Here is a 19,350-nt window from a genome sequence, read left to right on the forward strand (position 1 = left end):
AATAAGGAAACATCATGAAAATTGCTAAGCCAGCAGATTAAAGAATATAGATGTGAAAGTAACGGACAAATGTGTTTAAAAAAATGTATCACCAATATTATTTTAGGAGCAAAATGAGCCACCTTTTCGTTGGTGGTGTTAGCCACGTGGTATACGATATGATTGTAAAATGAAAAACAGGTTAAATTATGTTTCGATCGCTTTTTATGGCAACACAATTTTTAGCCATGAATATTTCTGTATACAGGTTGACAAAATATTAAAGTTATTATAAAATTGAAAAAAATACATATGGTCCGTGCTGCTCATAATAACCTACAATATTATGAACATATTTACAAAACTCATTTATGGTAGTAAAGAAATGCCTCGCATTACATATTCCGTTGGCTTCTCGGAAATATTTAACGAAACCAGAGCCTAAAACCGTTGGAAGATTGTGTGAGAAAATATTTACACGATGCTATAAATAAGAAACAAATTTCCCAGCGAACCGTATTTCGATTTTCCCCAGACGCACTAACTGGTGTGTAACTAATCATGCCAACCCTCATGAGTCACGAATGCGTCAGCAATGGGGTTCAGTTGCATCTACCCAAACTCATTATATGCATCCAGCCATAGTCCTATTGGTTACGCACTGTAAGTTCGCCGAAGGTCGGGAATTCCCCGGAGTTACAATGTGTCGGCGAAACTTGTCCTCCTCATAAACTTATGGGCATAAACTGATCACCCAAAAACTCGCCAATGTACCGGGGTATGGCTTTAGGGAATTGGGATCCACCTCAAGCAGGGTTGTCGATCTGTTGGCCAGAGGTGAGGTCGGTTGTAAACGATCGCCGATCGCTAGGGCCGATATGATGGAACGAGATGGGCGCAATCGAGTACGCTGGTGCGTCTAATACCTTGGCCATTAGAACTTGCCTACCTGGGGCGCACTAGGAAAGAGGTGTATGAGTGCGGCTGACGTATCGTCTTTAAGGGCAACATGTGAAGCATTAGTATACACGCACGTATTGGCCTGCGAACCGTGTGGGTTCGTTTAGTACCTGTCTAGCGTTGTTCTGCAGCGGTGTGTCTAGGTTCCGGCCAGCAGAGACGGTGGAGTAGATAGATCCTCTACCTGCATGGCGTACTGCAGAGAGTGAGCGAGGTGGATCTTGGAACAGTCTCCGAATCTCGCCCCTTCGTGCGCACGATCGCGACAGGATCCTTTTGGGCTGGTGTGAGCGAGGCTGTTTATCCACCGCTGCGCGTCGCAGACCCGAGAAGATCGAGCCACCTGAGCACTGAGCGCACCTGATCAACACAAAGAGCGTGTGTGCATGTGTTTGTGCAGATACCCGCTCGAAGGCGCACTGGATCTGTCATCTCCTTTTCGCACTCTCGATCGCGTTGTCACACCGTCACTCTCGGCTAGAGTTCCGCCACTTCGCAAGGGGGCGGAGGTTCGAGACATAGCGGACGGAGACAACGGAGGGACAAAAAAAGTAGCTACTTTATATAGTCCGCACCGGACCGATCGTAGCTCAATTGCACGCCCGATTCGCAGACGAGTAAGTCGACCGTTTTAGACCATTAAGTTGAGGCCGGTGGCAGCGCACTTGCGTGGCGGAAAAAAACGCCATCGTTATCGTTAACGCACCCGTTTTTGCATTCGGCGAGTTTCTCGAGACGCCGAATAGAAGAGGTGGTGTGCAGTAACAGAACAAATAGAAGAGCCACGAAAAGTGTGTTTGAGCAGGCCTGCAACACGTAGCGGTCCTTGGACAAAAACACGCGTCCTTCTTGGAGAAGCCAAACATCATGCAGCGAAGCTGAGTGTTTTGTAGCAAGAAAGTGTGAGCTGGAGAACGTCTACGCTTCCCAGCCTCTAGTTCTGAACGTCAATTTATTTGGTCCGGCAAGGACAAGGTCGATACGTGAGCCGTATAGGTTGTGCTAGAAGGTGAAAGTGTATAAGTGTCTTTTGTGATATACTCTGCACCGTTGCGTTAGACCATCATTGTAGTGAAGAAAACATTACCAGTGGTATTACACCAGTAAAATACGCGCTGAAAAAGTCGAAAAGGGACAGGAATTTTATTAAAACACAGAACACAAAATGTCGCCCAAACCAGAGGAAAGCATCCCCGTCGTGCACGTGTGCGACGAGCGGGAACTCGGCGAGGCTGGACTAAACAATAGCGCCAGCCTGAGTAACCTCAGTGCCAATCTGAAGCTGAACGCGTTCATCAACAATGGCTTCGTCAGTGATTGCGCCCAGGCGGAGAAGCTGGCCAGCGACGCAAAGGACGAGCAGCGCAAGGAGGCGAAGAACAGCAATGTCCTGGCCGGCACGAACACCACCGCCGCACCGAACGCCAACATGGCGGTAGCCGAGAAACCGATCGTAGACTTTGACGACCTGCTGCCCCACGTGGGCGAATTCGGGCGCTACCAGAAGATCCTGTTCCTGCTGATGATCCCGTTCGCGTTCTTCGTGGCGTTCGTGTACTTCTCGCAGATTTTCATCACCCTCGTGCCGGAAGAGCACTGGTGCCACGTGCCGGAACTGCAGCACCTGTCCGTGGAGGAAAGGTATGTGGAGAGATGGGGAGAGGTTCAAGTTCAAAGGTTCACCGCGGACAATGGTTCGCGTTCCCCGCGTTGTTTCCTCTTGTGTACTATGTGGCGCCCGAAATGTTGGCTTAGTGGTTTAGTAGCTTCCTGCCTCTGCAGACTCTCTTTTAAACACACACACACACATACTACTAGGGTTTGTACGATGGCTAGAGTAAAGCACGACCGATCATTTAATCGGCGCCGCACGTACACACCGCATGTAGCGTGTTAGGCGTTAGGTTTGTTACGGTCGGTTGAAGCCAACCGGCCATCATCGTCCATGCGGCCAAGGAGCACACAGATACCACATCTACTAGCTGCAAGCCACTCGGAAGATGGCGCACGTACGGACCCCAGGGCTACTACACCAACACAGTCCGGGGGCCTCGGATCGGTGTGGTCTGCACACACCTGTCCACCGCACATACTTCGCGGATCGTAAGGTGTCCGATATGATCTGACCGAACCGATACAGGGTGGTGGCGTGCATATGGTGGAGCAACCCACCGCGAAGAAAAAGCAGCCCGCGCAAGCTCTGTCAAGGTTTCGGTACATCGTGTTGTTTGCCGCTTTGGGGGTTGTGTCTCTGTTTGGTGATGCACAAAATGGGCTTTAACAATACAAAGAAAAACTATTTCTAGAGCCTACGATTTTTTTCTCAAACGGAGGGCGTGCTGAATCATAAAAAAATATTTAAACTTTACTTTCTTGCTGGACACTTTGAAAGCGAAACCTGCTTGTTGTTAATTCCATTCTTAAGTAACGTTGAGGAAAAACGAATCGTTTGTTTTGTTTCCCTTTGTTACCTTCTAAAAACACTTGGGAACATTTCATGAGTACGCAAAAAAAAACCCGACTATCTATCCAGATCTGGGATTTACCAGATTGTTTTGGTCTACGCGCTCCACAAGCCGGTGTGATTCAGTTTTCCGACTCCACATCATCGGACACAACGGTTTCATTCACTTCCTGATACAGCTTTTTGCAAGGCCGGAGCTTGCATCTGGCGTGGAATGAAATGAATGTGATTTAATGCTCGGAAAACAAAATAAAAAAACACACAGACCACTGGCCAAACACGCACGCACACACATAGGTAAGACGCATTTGCAACTTACCACCCCATAGTGCGCACTTCCTGTGGCAAGCTGGCGGTGGACTCCGCCGTCCCTCGAAACCCGCATCATTTTTAAACCGTCTGTGTCATTGACGTTCGCCGGTGTACAACATGGTGTAGAACAACTATGTGCGCTATGCACTTACAAACAGCCGTGGCATGTGCACCACGGAACTGCACTTTTAGCGGCTGCCGATGCATTCCTTTTACATGGCTAACATCTATTCCGCATAGCCTCGTGGCTACGATACATTTTATTCATAACAAACACGTAACAGAAAAGTTTGACAAAAGCCCGATGCTCACTGCACTGAAGAGCAAAGAAGACCCATCAGAGTCTTACATCGCCGTTGACCATGAAGTGTTAATAGACCCCAAGATGAACCAATAATTACCGCTCGAAGTGTACACATGCCAATTGCGTCTCCTTTCGTCGGGGAGAAGTTTTGATCCTCAGTTTTGATGCAACGAATCAAACACCCGGCCAGGTGAGGGTATAATTTTTTTTGTTGCGGTATGGCTTTGAGCTGACATTTAGCGTTAGCGAGCGAATGAAGAGCGCCAATTATCCAACATGATCTGCAGTAGCAAATCGAAGATCGAAAGGAATTGCGCCCCCTCCGTCCACGTGCCCAAACAAGTTTCAGTCCCCGTGTGTCCACCGTTCAAGATGGTGGAGGATGAAGCACGAGCAAGTAAGTGTTGTTCGGGGGCGCTTCGCCCAGTAGTGCGTCTTGAAAAAAGTTTCAACTTCAACTTGACCCAAATTCGAGGCGAAGCGGCAGCACCGAGGCTGTGGCAATTGCGACAAACGTGTGTACGCGCACTGACAGCAAACGGACCCGGAGTTGCAACGGATCACGCCAATTAAACCGCGTCCGTTGCAGAATTGAAGTTCAAAGACAGCTCCGGTGGGAAATGACCGGGGATTTTTTTTCTTCTTGGTTTTGGCGAACGACCATACTTGGTGGTCGTGGTGAAGTTGTTTAATTCGTTGTCTTCTCAGCATAACAAAGCTCGATGAAATATGCTCCTGGTCTTGCAAGGGTAGATAAATAAGAAACATAATGAATGAATTGCTCTTTGTGCAGGTACAACTTCTGGACGAAGAACGGGTTAAGAACCCGGTCAGCATTCTTGAGCGGCATCGCGTGAGTCTTAATGCAAATGCCACACCCCCCCGGGTTAAGGCCAGCTGAGGTGGTAATTCAGCCTCCCGCCATTCTAACAGGTGCATGACGGATGGTGTAGGTTCTGGCAAGAGTCGATTTAATAAATGGTATATGGGTAAAACGACCACCCTGTCAAACCACACAACCAGGCCAACCCAGAAGTAGGCTGCAAAGCTTGACCACCAACAAGTTTCCAGCAGTACGTCCCCACCAGACCGGTGGCCTCATTAATGCTATGCTCGTTGCGAAATAAACATTTTGCAACGTGCGATGGGTATACGGCTTCGATTACTAATGCGACTAACACGTTTGTCCAATCAGGTTCCGTTGTTAATGTTTATAAGGCATTTTTAGTTTCTTTTCTGCAAGGATCGTTACCTCATGTATCCTTAAATTAAGGAACCGCAAAAGAAAAAAGTCGAACAAAGAAAAACGATTTAAACAGTAATTAAACTCATGGCATTTTACTCACTCTAACGAATATTAATAATTCTGGACATCCGCATCGCATCCAACAAATCCCATGATATCTCTAAATATTACTTTTTAGATTGATAGTTCCAGAAAGCGGGCATTAGAAGAATCATTGTTTAAACTTACTTTGTGCACTGCTAACAGCCATGATGTAAACGCTTGTTGCATTATACATTCTATGAAGAAAAAATACTTGCATCTAATCAGCGCCGAGCAATGGCAATCCATGTACGTGCCCGAATTCTTGGTGGCACCAATCGAACGCATTCAATGCACGCTGTTTACATGACGTTATGTTACGGCGCAAATGTACCCGGCAAAACGCCCAGCGCGCTCCCTTACCGCGTAAATCACGCCTCGGACCGAATCGATCGGTTGTCGGTTCCCCACCTACTGTGTACTACAACGTCTTACAAGGTACCCCGCGCAAGCTCGCCTATACGCGCCCAAGAAATGGATGGTTTCTCGCTGGTAGAATACGGTGGAAAATTGAGAACGGCTTGACGTTCGCTCCGGTTTGAAGGTCGCAATTAAATTGTGCAAATCGGCGTGAGCTTCTGTGCAATGCTCTAGTACCGTTTCCACGCACAGAGAAACCGCCAACCGCCACTTCTAGGTGTAGATACGTTAGTTCACTGGCACTGGTTTAGGCGCGAATCTTTATGGCGTTGAAAAACCGGCCCCAAACCATGATAACCTAGTGCCGGTGGTGGAAATCCATCCACTTGATCCACTGCAGTTTGAGGGTCAACTCAAACGACTCAGCACCAATACCAAGCTCGGTTGAATTCGAGTGAAAGTACGAAATCGGTCACTCACGCCCCGGATCCGGTGGATCCCCCACAGCCGTAAGGATATATCCATTACATCGATAACCCACCGTCGAGTGTTACGTTGACGAACAGAGTGACATAATGGACACCATCCGGCGTTCTTACAGCGAAACCAGGAAGCGTTCGGTTGACCAACGACCTATTTATTGACCCCGGGTGTGCCCCCACCCACGGTCCCCGGTCATGGCCGGTCACATAAGAAAGAAGAATTCGTTAGCTAGCCACCTAGGAAGTTGGAGGAAATTGGTTCAGGCTTTATTTACACACCACGATCGGTGCGCGGGTGATTGAGAAGGATCAATTAAATAACTCGAGCAACAAATTCGGGCCAAACTCACCTGAGTCGTTTGCGGTACCAGTCCGGTCACGGTTCTGTCCCGGAACCGGTCGGGGGAAATTAAATGACCGATTTATTAACGATTAAGCCATGATCGCCGTGTCGACGATTAGTGCAGACTTAGTGTGTAGCATTTTTGTCGTTTTTTCTTCCGCCGGTTTACAGGCAACCTTAAACCTTAAACTAGTGCCATTTTCTGTTCAAGTTTACCTTTGGAGTCTTTACGCAACGAATTGGAAAGATACTGACGTCATGATTTTCGGATCATGAGTCATACTGTGAATTTCAAATTCAATTGGATTGTGTTTTCTCTTAGGTTGTTTTTTATACACTACTTACGTCACTTAATTTATGCGATGTTTTGCAGAATCATCACAACATAGCACACCCTAGCTTTTACTATATGAGGAGGAATCCAGGGTATGCGGTTTTATCACTACTGTAAAATATGATCGTAAACGCTAAAGTTGTTTGCATAGTATTAATATCTTTACACTTCACAATTCGAATTACAAAAATGCGTGCTGTGTAAAATGTGTTCAACATCATTTCTATTAAAATACTATTTAGCTTCTTGTTTATTCACTGGCTGTTGAAGAGTGTCACAAAGGCTTTTTTATTTTGACTGTGTGTATGGTTGCAATAAAATCAATATGATCGAGAATCAAACCAAGGCAGAGACATTTCGCGACATTGTGCAATTATGACACACAAAAAAGGTGTTGACATTGAGCAGCTTTCAGTTAAGCTCGGATGCAAATTTCTTGAATCCCTTGAACCAACGAAATAGGAACCAAACGGATGCAAACGGTTTAAAAAACGTATAGTGCGTCTTTGAAACAACCTGGACCATATTAAGCTTCTAACCGGCTCACGGGCTTAGGGTAAATTCGAAAGGCCTCAAATAGCTGACTTGCTTGTCCATTTCATACAAATTGGTGACAATCACCCGAAACGGTAGCGCGTGGTGAGTTGAAAACTGTCGGACGTAGGAAAGACAATTAATTTATCCAACTTTAAATATCCGTATCGCAACGAAAACCCCCTTTTACGGAGGAGCACTTCGCACCTTAGAACTCGCATAAGGAGATACGGAAACACATTGAAAACATGAAGAAAAAGGCAAAAATAATAAATATGAAGCAACACCGACCGCGAGCCCAATGGTACGACCATCACCGTGAAAAGGGCTTCCCTTCAGCGCTGCGTCCATCGTTCGGCCCGCCGGTTCTGCTAATAAACCTTGAAATTCGATTACAAACCGTTCCTCTTAGAAGCGGTAGCATGCGGTAGGGTTTCACAAAGAAGGAAGTAAGGAGGCGGCCCCGGCTTAAGGTCTGTCGGACGGATTTTGTCTCTAGCGCTAGCGCGCGAAACAAATCGTTAGCTTCGGAAGTCGTTCTTGTGGTTTTTATGCGCTTTGTTGCTTCTGTTAGTCTCATGCTACTTGTTCCGACTCGTCACGGGGGAAACTAACCGATCAGGCTCCAAACATCAATCCGTTCTTTATTCAATTTCCGGCGTCCGACAATGATGGACGGTGGTGGGTTTGGTTTGAAGTGTCCATTGATTCGTCGGGCGATAACTTGAATCACGATCGCAGCCGTCAATTGAACATAATGATAAATATTGATTCAATTTTCTTCTCTTCCGTCATTATGGATAATTTGTGCTTTTTTAATAACGGCTTGATTATGGTGATCTTTAGTCACGTTTTTCGTTAATAGGGTAGTACAAAAAAAACCAAAAAACAAACAGAACGTACTAAGACCCCTCCGGAAGAGATTAGTCGAAGCTTCTCGTTCAACAGACTTGCGGGCAACCGGTTAAATAACTACAACGAACTCAAGCCTTTAATTTATGCTGCTTGTCAAGTTGATTTGATTTTCAACACGACATTTGTCATAGTGGTGCTGTCCTGGGAGCGTTTTTTTTTTTCTTAAACTACCTACCTTTTCAGTTTTACTTGCTGTTTTAAGACAGACTTGTTTTTAAAAAATCTGCAGTGAGAAAGAAAAAACAGTAAAAGGTGGTAGTCATACAGGGGGCAAACAAGTTTTTGTCCACTCCACTCCTTCTTTAGCCATTAAAGGTTGAGATTTATTCACGATTAATGAGTGGACTTTCAGCAAACGTCCGGTTTTAGTTTTGGCACTTGCGTCAAACCCGGTACAAAGTAACATTTATTATCCGCAGGAGCAGGACTTTAACAGCATGATCAATAGCGAAGCTTTGTTGCTACCCGAAGCCGAGCCCCGTAACCTCAAACCCAAACAGGATGTTATAAGTGGGTTTCCGTGATATAACGAACAAAAAGGGGTCATTCTAAAACGGTTTTTATTTTTGACCATTCCTGTGTCCTGGTGAGTTCCGGGATCACTGCGTAATGGATGGATTTCATCGTCGTCACAGATATTTGCGTTTTGTGTGAGGTTTAGGTATTTGCTTCGTATAGAGTTAATAGAAAAAGCCGCATTCGATCAGTGGATTTATTTGTCCTGGTATGACTGTACCTTATGAAATTATTTGAAAGATCTTGTAGGTGAAACGACCGCTAAACGATCCTTGATTATCCATACATTAATTATTTACCGTGCCTAGATTTGCAGTAAACACTGATTCTGGTAAGATAGAAAAAAAAGCCTATCAACTGAACAAGGCAGCATAACATTAAAAAAGCAATATTTCGAATTACTGTAATTTATAACACACATTCTGTTTTAATCCCACGTGCGACTCCCATAATTTAAAATGAGACAGCAAAAACGCAGTGCCAAAATTATCGCAGAGGTTCCCTTCCTGTGCAAGGTTAAACAATCACATCCTTCAATAAATTAACCATTTACTCCTGCAGGAACCTTGTCCGTCATTCCTGTCCTGGAGATCGCGAACGTGCGAAACTGGGAACCTTCGTTTGAAAAGAGCAATGACTTTGCCACCATCTCAAGGATGGAGATTGTTTTTTTTTGCCAACCTTGTTTCTTTGTTCGGAAAGCCAGCCTGAGTGCTAGAAGTGAACGGCCCTATCGATGATTCGTCGAATCGCATCATCCTCCAAAGCGGGTGTGTTCTGGAGAGTGTAGTGTCGGAGCGGGGGGAAAACAAGAAACTCCAACTCGCATGGTCTAGGGTTCTAGCACTAGCGGCTAGCGAATGGTCGGTAGACCAGTAATTCCAAAGCCTGCTGGAGTATCCTGTTCGCTGGTTCCCGTTCTTATGGCTATCTTTTTCTTTTTTCTTTCCTATTTTCCGTACACAGACGAGCGTTGGCCATTCCCGTCGATAAATCGGCAGCCGGAGACTTTGCCGCTGACGTTGGCGACGGAGCGGCAGCCGTTAGCTACAGCAAGTGCACGATGTATGCCGTTAACTTCACGGAGGTGCTGGCCAACAACATCCGCACGCCGGACCCGTCCTGGCCGACGCAACCCTGCCGCAATGGCTGGGAGTACAACTTCACGGACGTGCCGTATCAAACGGCAGCTACAGATGTAAGTAAAAGTGTAGATCATTGGTTTGGGTACTCAGAGTACGTGGACTTAGCCAAAAAGATCCCTTAAAAGATTGCGGTACTGTTTTTGCTAAACTCTAATTTTTTTCATTTTCTTTCCACCCGTCATCTTTAACCCTGGGCTAAATTCACCTTACCCGGATCAGTTCGAATGGGTGTGTGACCATGCCTATCTGCCGACACTGGCCCAATCCATCTTCTTTCTGGGTGCAATCGTCGGTGGTCTACTGTTTGGCTGGATTGCCGATCGGTACGGTCGCATACCAGCCCTGGCCGGTTGCAATATCGTCGGTTTTGCGGCTGGAGTCGCCACCGCTTTCGTCGGCAACTTTTGGCAGTTCAGCTTGTGCCGGTTTCTGGTTGGGTTTGCGTTCGACAATTGCTTCACCATGATGTACATTCTAGGTAAGTGCGTTACACCATACCGTAAAAGAAAGTTCCTATCTGACTATGTTGTTGACATTTTGAATCTAGAAAAATTCTTTTACAAGAAAAGTAGTTCACAGTAGACGGACCTATTCGAAAATCAACCCACTACAGTGCTCTGTCCTTTATGCACATGTCGCAAAAAAAATATAAACGGTTTACTATTAGATGCAACTATTTTTATTTTTTCCACCCCGCTTCTCCTCTACTTTATCCGTTGGAAGTTCCAATGGTAAAAGGTTGACTGAAGGTGATTGCCTTGACAGGGGGAGAATTTATGGAAACGGATTGCACTGTAAATATCTGCATATCTAGCAGATCGCCGTTAGACAGATGGATACAAGCGTACAGCGGCAACCATTCCATTGGTCTACGCACTCCTTGGTGTGGTGGGTTTTTGCTGGTGCTGATGTTATGAGGTAGATTGAAACGACCGATACAGCGCACAAACTTGCAAAGATATGCATCTGGCTTAGAGACATCTGTAGCTTCTATTCAAAGAGTTTAGTTTTTTACCTATCGACAACGTTCCCTGAAGGTCTCGTTTGTTTGAGAATTTATAATACGTATTTATGGGAAAAACTAAATCTCTCAATCCTAAATCTTAGACATTGGAAAACTAAATCTAAGACACTGCATCCCGACAGGTGAAACCAATCCCATACCACAGTATCAAGTTACTGAGTAATTAAACCAAAGCCCATTTTGCCTAAGCACGCTTCTAATTTAACCACTAATTGCTAACGGATAGCAATCGGAATCGTGCCGTTGAGTTTTGTTTTAGATGTTGTTGCCGATAAACACGATCGCGTGGAATACATAATAGTAATAAACGATTCATTTGGCGGTAAAACACATATCTGCTAAGCTTTAAGTAACGATTAGCAGCGTTAATTACCCAACATTCCTATCGACCATTCAGTAACCTCAATTTTACCATATGTTGCTCGTACATTAAGCGCTCTAGTAAATAAGGAAAAAAGCTGTCTGTTTTTATCACCCCAAAGATTAATTCATTGTGCTAATTGTGTCTTCCAGTACACAGAACTGCTAAAGAGTCGACAAATCTACTGTTTTCCCATGTTTAATCGCACGTTTGACAGATTAATGATAACAAATCGCCGGTTATTCCCACGGAATAATGTTTCACTGGTAATGAATGTAAATTAGTTGCAGTTTGACGCTAGTTAAAACTCCAGCCCCTTGGTGTGTTCCCATTCCCTGCAGTTGCCCACATCAGATGAGCCTAGATACGATGGCAGAGTTAAAGATGTGGTGTCTTTTGCGCGGCGCATCACTGCATCGATTTACGACATGCGTTATCTGAAGAGAACTCCAGTTCGCTAAGAAACTGTTTGCACAATTAAAAAAAAGCCCGTACAACCATCAACGCCGGATGCATTGCATTCCATGTCAAGAACACGTTTTCCGGACATCATGTAGAAAAGTGAACCCGAAGCAGCGAAATGGGTTTGGCCGTAATTGTATCGATTACATAATTGTGGTATGTTATATTTTACGACCGTCTTAATAATGGTTTTACGGGTTTCAATCGTAGTGGTCATGGTAAATTGGTAAACCTGAATGAATGCAGCAGGTTTGCGAGGCGTCTGGTTTGACAAATGAATCCAACAAACTTGACCTCCTCGATCGCCAGCCACACACGCTCACACACGTGGTTAACTGCATGGCCACTGTCTTTTCGCGATCTGCGGTCACTAACCCGGCCAAGTTCAAGTACGTTCGCACGAAATGGATGCCAATTTAAAGCAATACTCCAATTTTGTCAGCTAACCTAAAGCAAGGCCACCGAATCTGGAACTAGCTTTCGATCTAGAAACGTTGGCCGAAGGACAATCAGGCCAAATATGCCAAATCCCTTTTACCGAGTGGAATGTACACCGACCCTCGGGTAAAAGGGAATACCAGAGCCAAGGAGGGACGAAAAGCACCGATCAACTGGTTCCCGTAACTCACGCGGAGGAACGTGCTGTTTTTGAATGGCTGTCTGGCGTTTTCAACGAATCCAAACTGGCTGACTCGCGGTAACGACGCGGTTCAGATTTTGGTTCCGGTTTTATGGTTTCCGTTCCAATTTTCGAGTGAATGTTTCGGCGAGCCCCACGCGATATAGGCGGCCCGACACTGTCCAAGGTCGCCGTTGCCGGTTGGCATGAGTATGGTCGGCGCGCAACGCTCAAGGAGCCTATGGGCATCGTAAATGAGTTGGGTATGGTGCACTACCACGAGCCTCCGAAAGCCAAACGGAAAAAAGAAGAGAAACATATTACGACGACTATCTTGTTACGATGGCCATAGAAGTACTTCTGGTTGCTTCTTCTCTCGAATACAACCCCACGGGCGTACAATGGTGATGGGTTGCGCGAACTACTTGTTTTACATGCATCAACTACGGCTGTTTAAATTTATTCCTTCACTATTTTTTTTTTGCCCTTTCGCTTACATGCCCGATTGCCTTTCACTATTAATTGAGTTTCGGTTCCTTAGATCTCCAGCTAGCGTTCACTAGTTCTTGGAGTAGAACAAAAACCCAAATACCTGACAACCCCCTTCGAAGCCCTCCCCATTAATCAGGCGACAGGTGCGACAAGACCCTGCATTATAGATGGACCCGGCACAACCGGCCCTACTACTGGCCCATGTTGCCAGTAAAGTTCTTGCCCCACCGAAGGCCATGCTGAGAATAAAAAAAAGAGTGTACTCGCCAAAAGGACAAAGCACTGTAAAGTGACGCTCACGTAGATAGATGCGCGGCTTAGTTACGAATCACGGCTGATGGTGGTGACCAGCAACGGTTCGTGGTCACCTTCAAATATTTTACTGCTTTTTTTGTTTTGTGGCCTACTCCAAACCGGCCTACGTTGCTTTTGACCTCACTCAAAAACACAGACATTCCAGAATATTTTGTCTTTCAATTTGACTTTAAAACATACCTCCTACGACCGGTTTAATCAACTGGCAAAGTGGCACGGTGGTTTATTGACGAGAGAAGTTTGGGTCACGAGGGGTGAACATTTTATTGCGATGACCACCGAGTGGAATCGCATGGTAATAGACATATGGAAACATTCGAAATAGCTTTACATTTTGCAGCTATTATTTATGCCGTTCCACCAAGGCGATAGACAGTTACACACAAAGATCGCTGATCACCGTGTTCGTTCTTGGCACCTTTCCAATATTTCGTTCTGATCAAATAATAATCCTTATGATAGGGTTGTTCTTTACCAAAACGAACGAGTTTCTGTATGGAATTAACATTGATTCTAACCAATTCGTGAACAATTCCAAATTGGTTGGTAGTAGATAAAGATTAAATAAGTTGGAGTCGGCATATATGGTCAACATTTGAGTAGCTGTTAGCAATCGGATATGACGCTAGCTAGTTTCGCCTTATTTCTGACCACAGGTTAGCAACACACGTGGAGAAATAATGATAAACTTGTTCCATTATCCTACGCATTGCTTCAGGAGTGCAACTGGCGCAGGAAATGAAAAAGCAAACCTGCATTAATGAATACTTAGCCGATTATGACGTTAGCAACAGGTGTTGCAGTCCGGGATGGCAATCTATAGAATAACCTCTTGTGCCCTCATTCTACAATTAACACACATACACGATGCCTTTAAGTGCACAATGGCGATTAGAATATCCACGTTGGTAGCTACTGTCGCCATTTCGTTTTGGATCGTCGTATCCTGATTTACCGCGCCAATGACAGGGCGTGCATTGGTAAACATCCGTCGGTGCAAGTTATTAACGCTTGATGGGCGCCTGAGGAACGCGGACATGAAATGAACGACAGCACAAACGCACATTCCGGCTCACCGACCTGCCGTGGGGCCGTGATGTGGTGGAATAAATAAGCATAATAATTAATAGATGTGACACAGTGCGTGTAAGTGCCAAGTGGCGGCCGTTTTCCTGAAAATTAAATTCATCCTGCCCACACACAGGATTTAAAACCCGGGTTGGAGGAGCCCAGGGAGTATGGAAATCAATGCGAATTAAAAACTCCTGTTGTTGGCTCACGCTTGTTTGGCCAGTAGTTCCGCGGCCACGATGAAAGGCAAATTAATGCCAATGTGTGATTTTTATATCCGCGCCTGGTGACGATGATATCCAGATGTTAGATTACGTTTTTTAGTGAAACTGCTGGCACCTGTTGCCCTCATCAATCAAATCCGGCTTGACCGACAAACTGGTCTAATGAATATTTCATACACGAACCGTATTTATGCCGATGATATATTTTGTCAAACAGATCGAACAGTATGACAAGCAGGTAGCAGGAGACAATATTTAAAATGTATATACCAGACCAGCTTCTAGAAAATCGGCCCATGAGCGTCGAGGCTCACCATCTCGACGGCTTGGGTTCGAATCCCAACCGAGACCAGACCCTCCCCTGTACGAGAGGACTGACTATCCACGTGCACATGGGGTAAAAGTCTTGTAAGCCCCTAATGGGCAGGCATGACCAACACGGGCGTTACGCAAAGAAGGAGAAGATACCAGACCAGCTATAATTTCACGATAGTCCCATCCCAATTATTGGCAACATTAAAGATTTCGTTGTATAATGTTCCCTAAGCTCAAATTTTTCACAGGTACTACAATTTTTTCAACAGACACATCAGTGAAAAGATCATCATCCCATTAAGGGTTAAACGTGCAGACGGCTAGTTGAAGTTTAATTTCTATGTTTTCCGTGCGATGTTTTTTGCACGCCTGCAGGTAGACTCGTTTCACTCATCATTTGAATATCTTTTCAGTTCTGGAGTACGTTGGACCGAAATGGCGCACGTTTGTTGCGAACATGTCGATCGCACTGTTCTTCACCACCGCTTCGTGCGCGCTGCCTTGGATTGCATACTATCTCGCGGACTGGAAAACGTTCGCCATTGTCACCTCGGCCCCGCTAGCTTTGGCCATCCTTACCCCACTGTTGGTACCGGAATCGGCAAGGTAACGTAGGACACCCACCCCGAACACTGTCTGTCGATGCAACGAGTTGTTGTTCATGTCGTTGTTCTACCGCTGTTTCAGATGGCTCGTTTCGCAGGGTAAGATTGACAAGGCTATCGGAATCCTGAAGAAGTTCGAAAAGATCAACAAGAAGACGATCGATGCCAAGGTGTATCAGGAGTTCAGTGACAGCTGCATTCGACTACAGGAGGAAGAAGCCGCGAACAACAACTACTCGGTACTGGATCTGTTCAAGACGCCCCGCCTGCGCAACATCACCATTCTGCTGATCATCATCTGGATGGCCATCTCGCTGGTGTTCGATGGCCACGTGCGAAACGTGGGCTCGCTGGGACTGGACCTGTTCTTTACGTTCACGGTGGCCGCCGCCACGGAACTGCCAGCCGATACCTTCCTCACTCTGACGCTGGATCGTTGGGGGCGACGGTGGTTGGCCTGCGGAACGATGGTTGCCAGCGGGCTTTTCAGTCTGTTCGCCACCATGGTGCCAATGGGTATGTACAGTAATTGTTTTCCCGTTTTCTCGACGATAATACTTATTTCCCTTACCATTAGGCGCGTACTCGGCAACACTCGCCATCCTGGGACGCTTCAGTGTGAACATTTCGTATAACATTGGGCTGCAGTATGCGGCCGAGCTACTACCGACCGTGGTCCGCGCGCAAGGCGTTGCCTTCATCCACATTATGGGTTACGTGGCGAGCATCGTAGCGCCGTTCGTTGTCTATCTGGCCAATATCTCACCCTCTTTGCCGCTGATCGTGCTCGGTATTCTGGGCATCTTTGGTGGCCTGCTGTCCCTGCTGCTGCCCGAAACACTCGGACACGACCTGCCGCAAACACTGGCCGATGGTGAAGATTTTGGACGTGGGCAAAAGATCTGGGACTTCCCTTGTCTTGCCAAGTAAGTGCTTCTTCCTTGTGCATATGCTCCTACTCGAGGAATGGCCAGCCTAACAGTGTTCCCCTATCGCTTGTCTTTCGTTTACAGGAAAGTGGACGACGTAGACACGTGCGACGATCTGCCGGTCGAACGGTTCACCCGAGCCACATCCAAAACCTCGATCGGTGCGTCCCTGCGGGCCTCGACCCGTGGAGAACTTCGCTCGAGCATGCTGAACCGGTCAATCCGCTCGCGCGTATCCGTCCGTTCGCTAGCCCAGTGCAAAGAGGAGCAGATGTCGGCCGGTGTCTAGGTACTTCCGACTTTATCCCGAAGCTACCCAACGATTGAACCGGGTAGTGGAAAGTTAAACTATTTCGATAGACTACGTTTTCGAGCCCTAAGCTTGGGGTCGCCGTACTGCGACAGATGCAGTGAAGCTTAGCGGCAGGAGACGGTGCGCTTTTAGTAATGTGTAGAGTTTTAGCGTGTTGTTTGTTTTAGTCGTCAACGTCGTGCTACAATTCTAGTCAACCGTATCGGATGATTTAAAGAGAGACGTAGCTTGATGCAAACTTGACCGATAATTTATGCGTGGCCCATACAGCCCCACTGCAAATGACAGTATTTAGTATTTAAACCATAGAGCAGGCGTTACACAGAAGCGTGGAATTGGATGGAAAAACAAATGAAGCAATAGAAATGAGAGATTAGGAAAGGGAGACAGTTGAAGATGAAAAAGTTCCTAAGCAAGGAAACAATCGAACAGCAGTATATCAATACGATCGTGAGCAAACGCCATAATAAGTAAACGTAGTGCCCAAAATCGTTTCATCGAAAAGTATTAAAATGCAACCAGCAGCATCGTCCGACATTTACTGTATGTATGTTTCGATTGGCTGTAAGTAGTTTTGCTTATTTCTTTAGGACACAGAATTAAGAAAAATTACTGCAGACATTTGTAGCAAATAAGTGCCAGGAAAAACTCAATCTGAAGTATACCTTCAACGGTATAGCAGTATTACGCATCACACTTTTCGAGATAACGACTTTTGGCAAGAGGTGTACACTGTTTTTTAAATTAAAACGTATTTATGTCGAAATTGTCAGGACGTCCAAGGATAAGGAGCACGTCCCAAAAAGAGAAAGCGCCGCCTTTTACGAAACAAAACTGTTACTAGTAGATCATCGAGGTATCTACTGAAAAGGCAAATGTTCACGAGAGGAGTAAAAACTAGCCAAGATTTCCTAGCAAGTTTCCTAGCCGCGAGTAGTGCAGGAAATATTTTATTTATTCCTTAATCCACGGTAGAAGCCGTCAATTGGTAGGAACTCCTCATTTCGAGGTCTTATTTTAAATGTGCGTAGAAGAATGGCGCTTTATGTGATACAAATTATTTGGGCAAAAAGGTTGTCTAGGTAGAACGGTACTAATTTATCAAATGTATTCACCGTATCATCAGTAAACAAAATCGAAGAAAAAAATATTCTCGGTAATTTGATATTCTTCAACCACTGCAGAAGGAAGTGTGCTATTGGGAAAGAAAATTTGCTAAGATAAGTACTCAAGCTTTATCTCGAGCTTAACGATTAGTTTACTTTTTTCACAGATTAACAGACTGTTGGAAACTTCATTGCTATTGCTGGCGATGCGTGGATCACCTTTTCCCTTATTTCCAACCATGTTTTCTGACCTTTCTTCTCCCCAATTCTAGGGCACGAAAGTATGCAAATTAATTAACGCATCGCTGCACAAAGTTGAGGCTGCAATAACGGATTCCATTATGCCCCAGTGAAGAGAATCAGGGGAGGTTACTATTGTTGAAAACGACATGTTTTTTTTACCAAAATGTTCCCATGTGAAACTTGCTTGCACCGACATCCGCCAATGTGTTTATTTTTATTGTGTTAATGCCAATTTGGCAACTGCTGTGGTTTCGTGCCGGTTTAGCACATCTGGAGCGAGGTTTTAAATTGAAATAAATTTCATTATTTTACTGTTGGGCAAAGGCAGTTTCAAAGAAATGTTTCAAAACTGTAACTGCTAAACTTATAATGGAAATTGTGCTCCATAACACACCCATATCTGGTCCATAGGTTGGCTTTCACTGCCAGATTAGCTCTGTTTTATATCATATTCCGTACAATCAGAAGGAATTGTAATGGGATTGACATTTAATTTATCTTGATCATCATGAAGCATAACGGTGGGTGGTTGATTGCATACCGCAAAGCAGCACTCTGATGCCATTATCATCAAAAATGAATAGCTACACAAGACGATAATGGTTCTATCGTAGGCGGGATGTATTTTTATTCGCAATCAATTTTGCTAATTACACCAGCAACGCTGCGTAGAAATCATGTGCGACGTCTGTTACATATCGTTAAAGACGTTTTATTATGCAATCAGGAATCTTTTTGTTTTTGTTGTTTTCATGTTGGTGTATGGGAAAACAACTGATTTTATTACCATAATCGTTTGACGTAAACAAGGCTCAAGGATAGGACGGAAAAAAATGCAGACTCAACAGGACAAAACAGCATCATCATCACGGATCCATAACAGATGATTTGCAAGGATTTCCAACTGTGACAATCGATAACGGAGAGGAGGGTGGGCGAAGCAGGCGCAAAAGGAAAAGGAAAACTCTTCTAGACCCGTTGCTTCTCGATTTATCAACCCATTTCCGATAACTACTTTGCCGTCACTTTCTCCCTCAATAACTCCCATCCGGAGCCTTTTCTTCTCTCGTCCTGTGGTTCTTCATCGAACGCCCTGAGCAGGAGAACCGGACGATGATTGTCTTATTCGATTTAAAGACGCCGGTATGCCTGCAACAAACACGCTGTCTCAAATTCCTGTCTTCTTCTTCGCAACGATTCCATTTTTTCCTATTCACTCTTCTATTTCGTTTTCTTCCTCTCTGTACTCTCTTTGTCCAATGTCTTTTGGAGCAGCAATTTATCATCTCACGAAAG

The 19,350-nt window shown here is 45.3% G+C and overlaps 1 protein-coding gene across 1 annotated transcript; it reads left to right on the top strand.

Annotated features, from left to right (window-relative positions):
- The first annotated feature begins 1,472 nt into the window (after positions 1–1,472).
- On the top strand, positions 1,473–17,855 carry LOC131262364 (organic cation transporter protein). The gene is made up of 7 exons (XM_058264354.1): positions 1,473–2,580; positions 9,797–10,028; positions 10,195–10,453; positions 15,272–15,464; positions 15,546–15,979; positions 16,041–16,389; positions 16,477–17,855. Exons 1-7 carry the CDS (start codon positions 2,105–2,107, stop codon positions 16,679–16,681), a joined length of 2,148 nt encoding a protein of 715 aa, XP_058120337.1. The 5' UTR covers positions 1,473–2,104; the 3' UTR covers positions 16,682–17,855.
- The last annotated feature ends 1,495 nt before the right edge of the window (positions 17,856–19,350 follow it).

Source organism: Anopheles coustani, chromosome 2, assembly GCF_943734705.1.
Source record: "Anopheles coustani chromosome 2, idAnoCousDA_361_x.2, whole genome shotgun sequence".
Classification (NCBI taxonomy): domain Eukaryota; kingdom Metazoa; phylum Arthropoda; class Insecta; order Diptera; family Culicidae; genus Anopheles; species Anopheles coustani.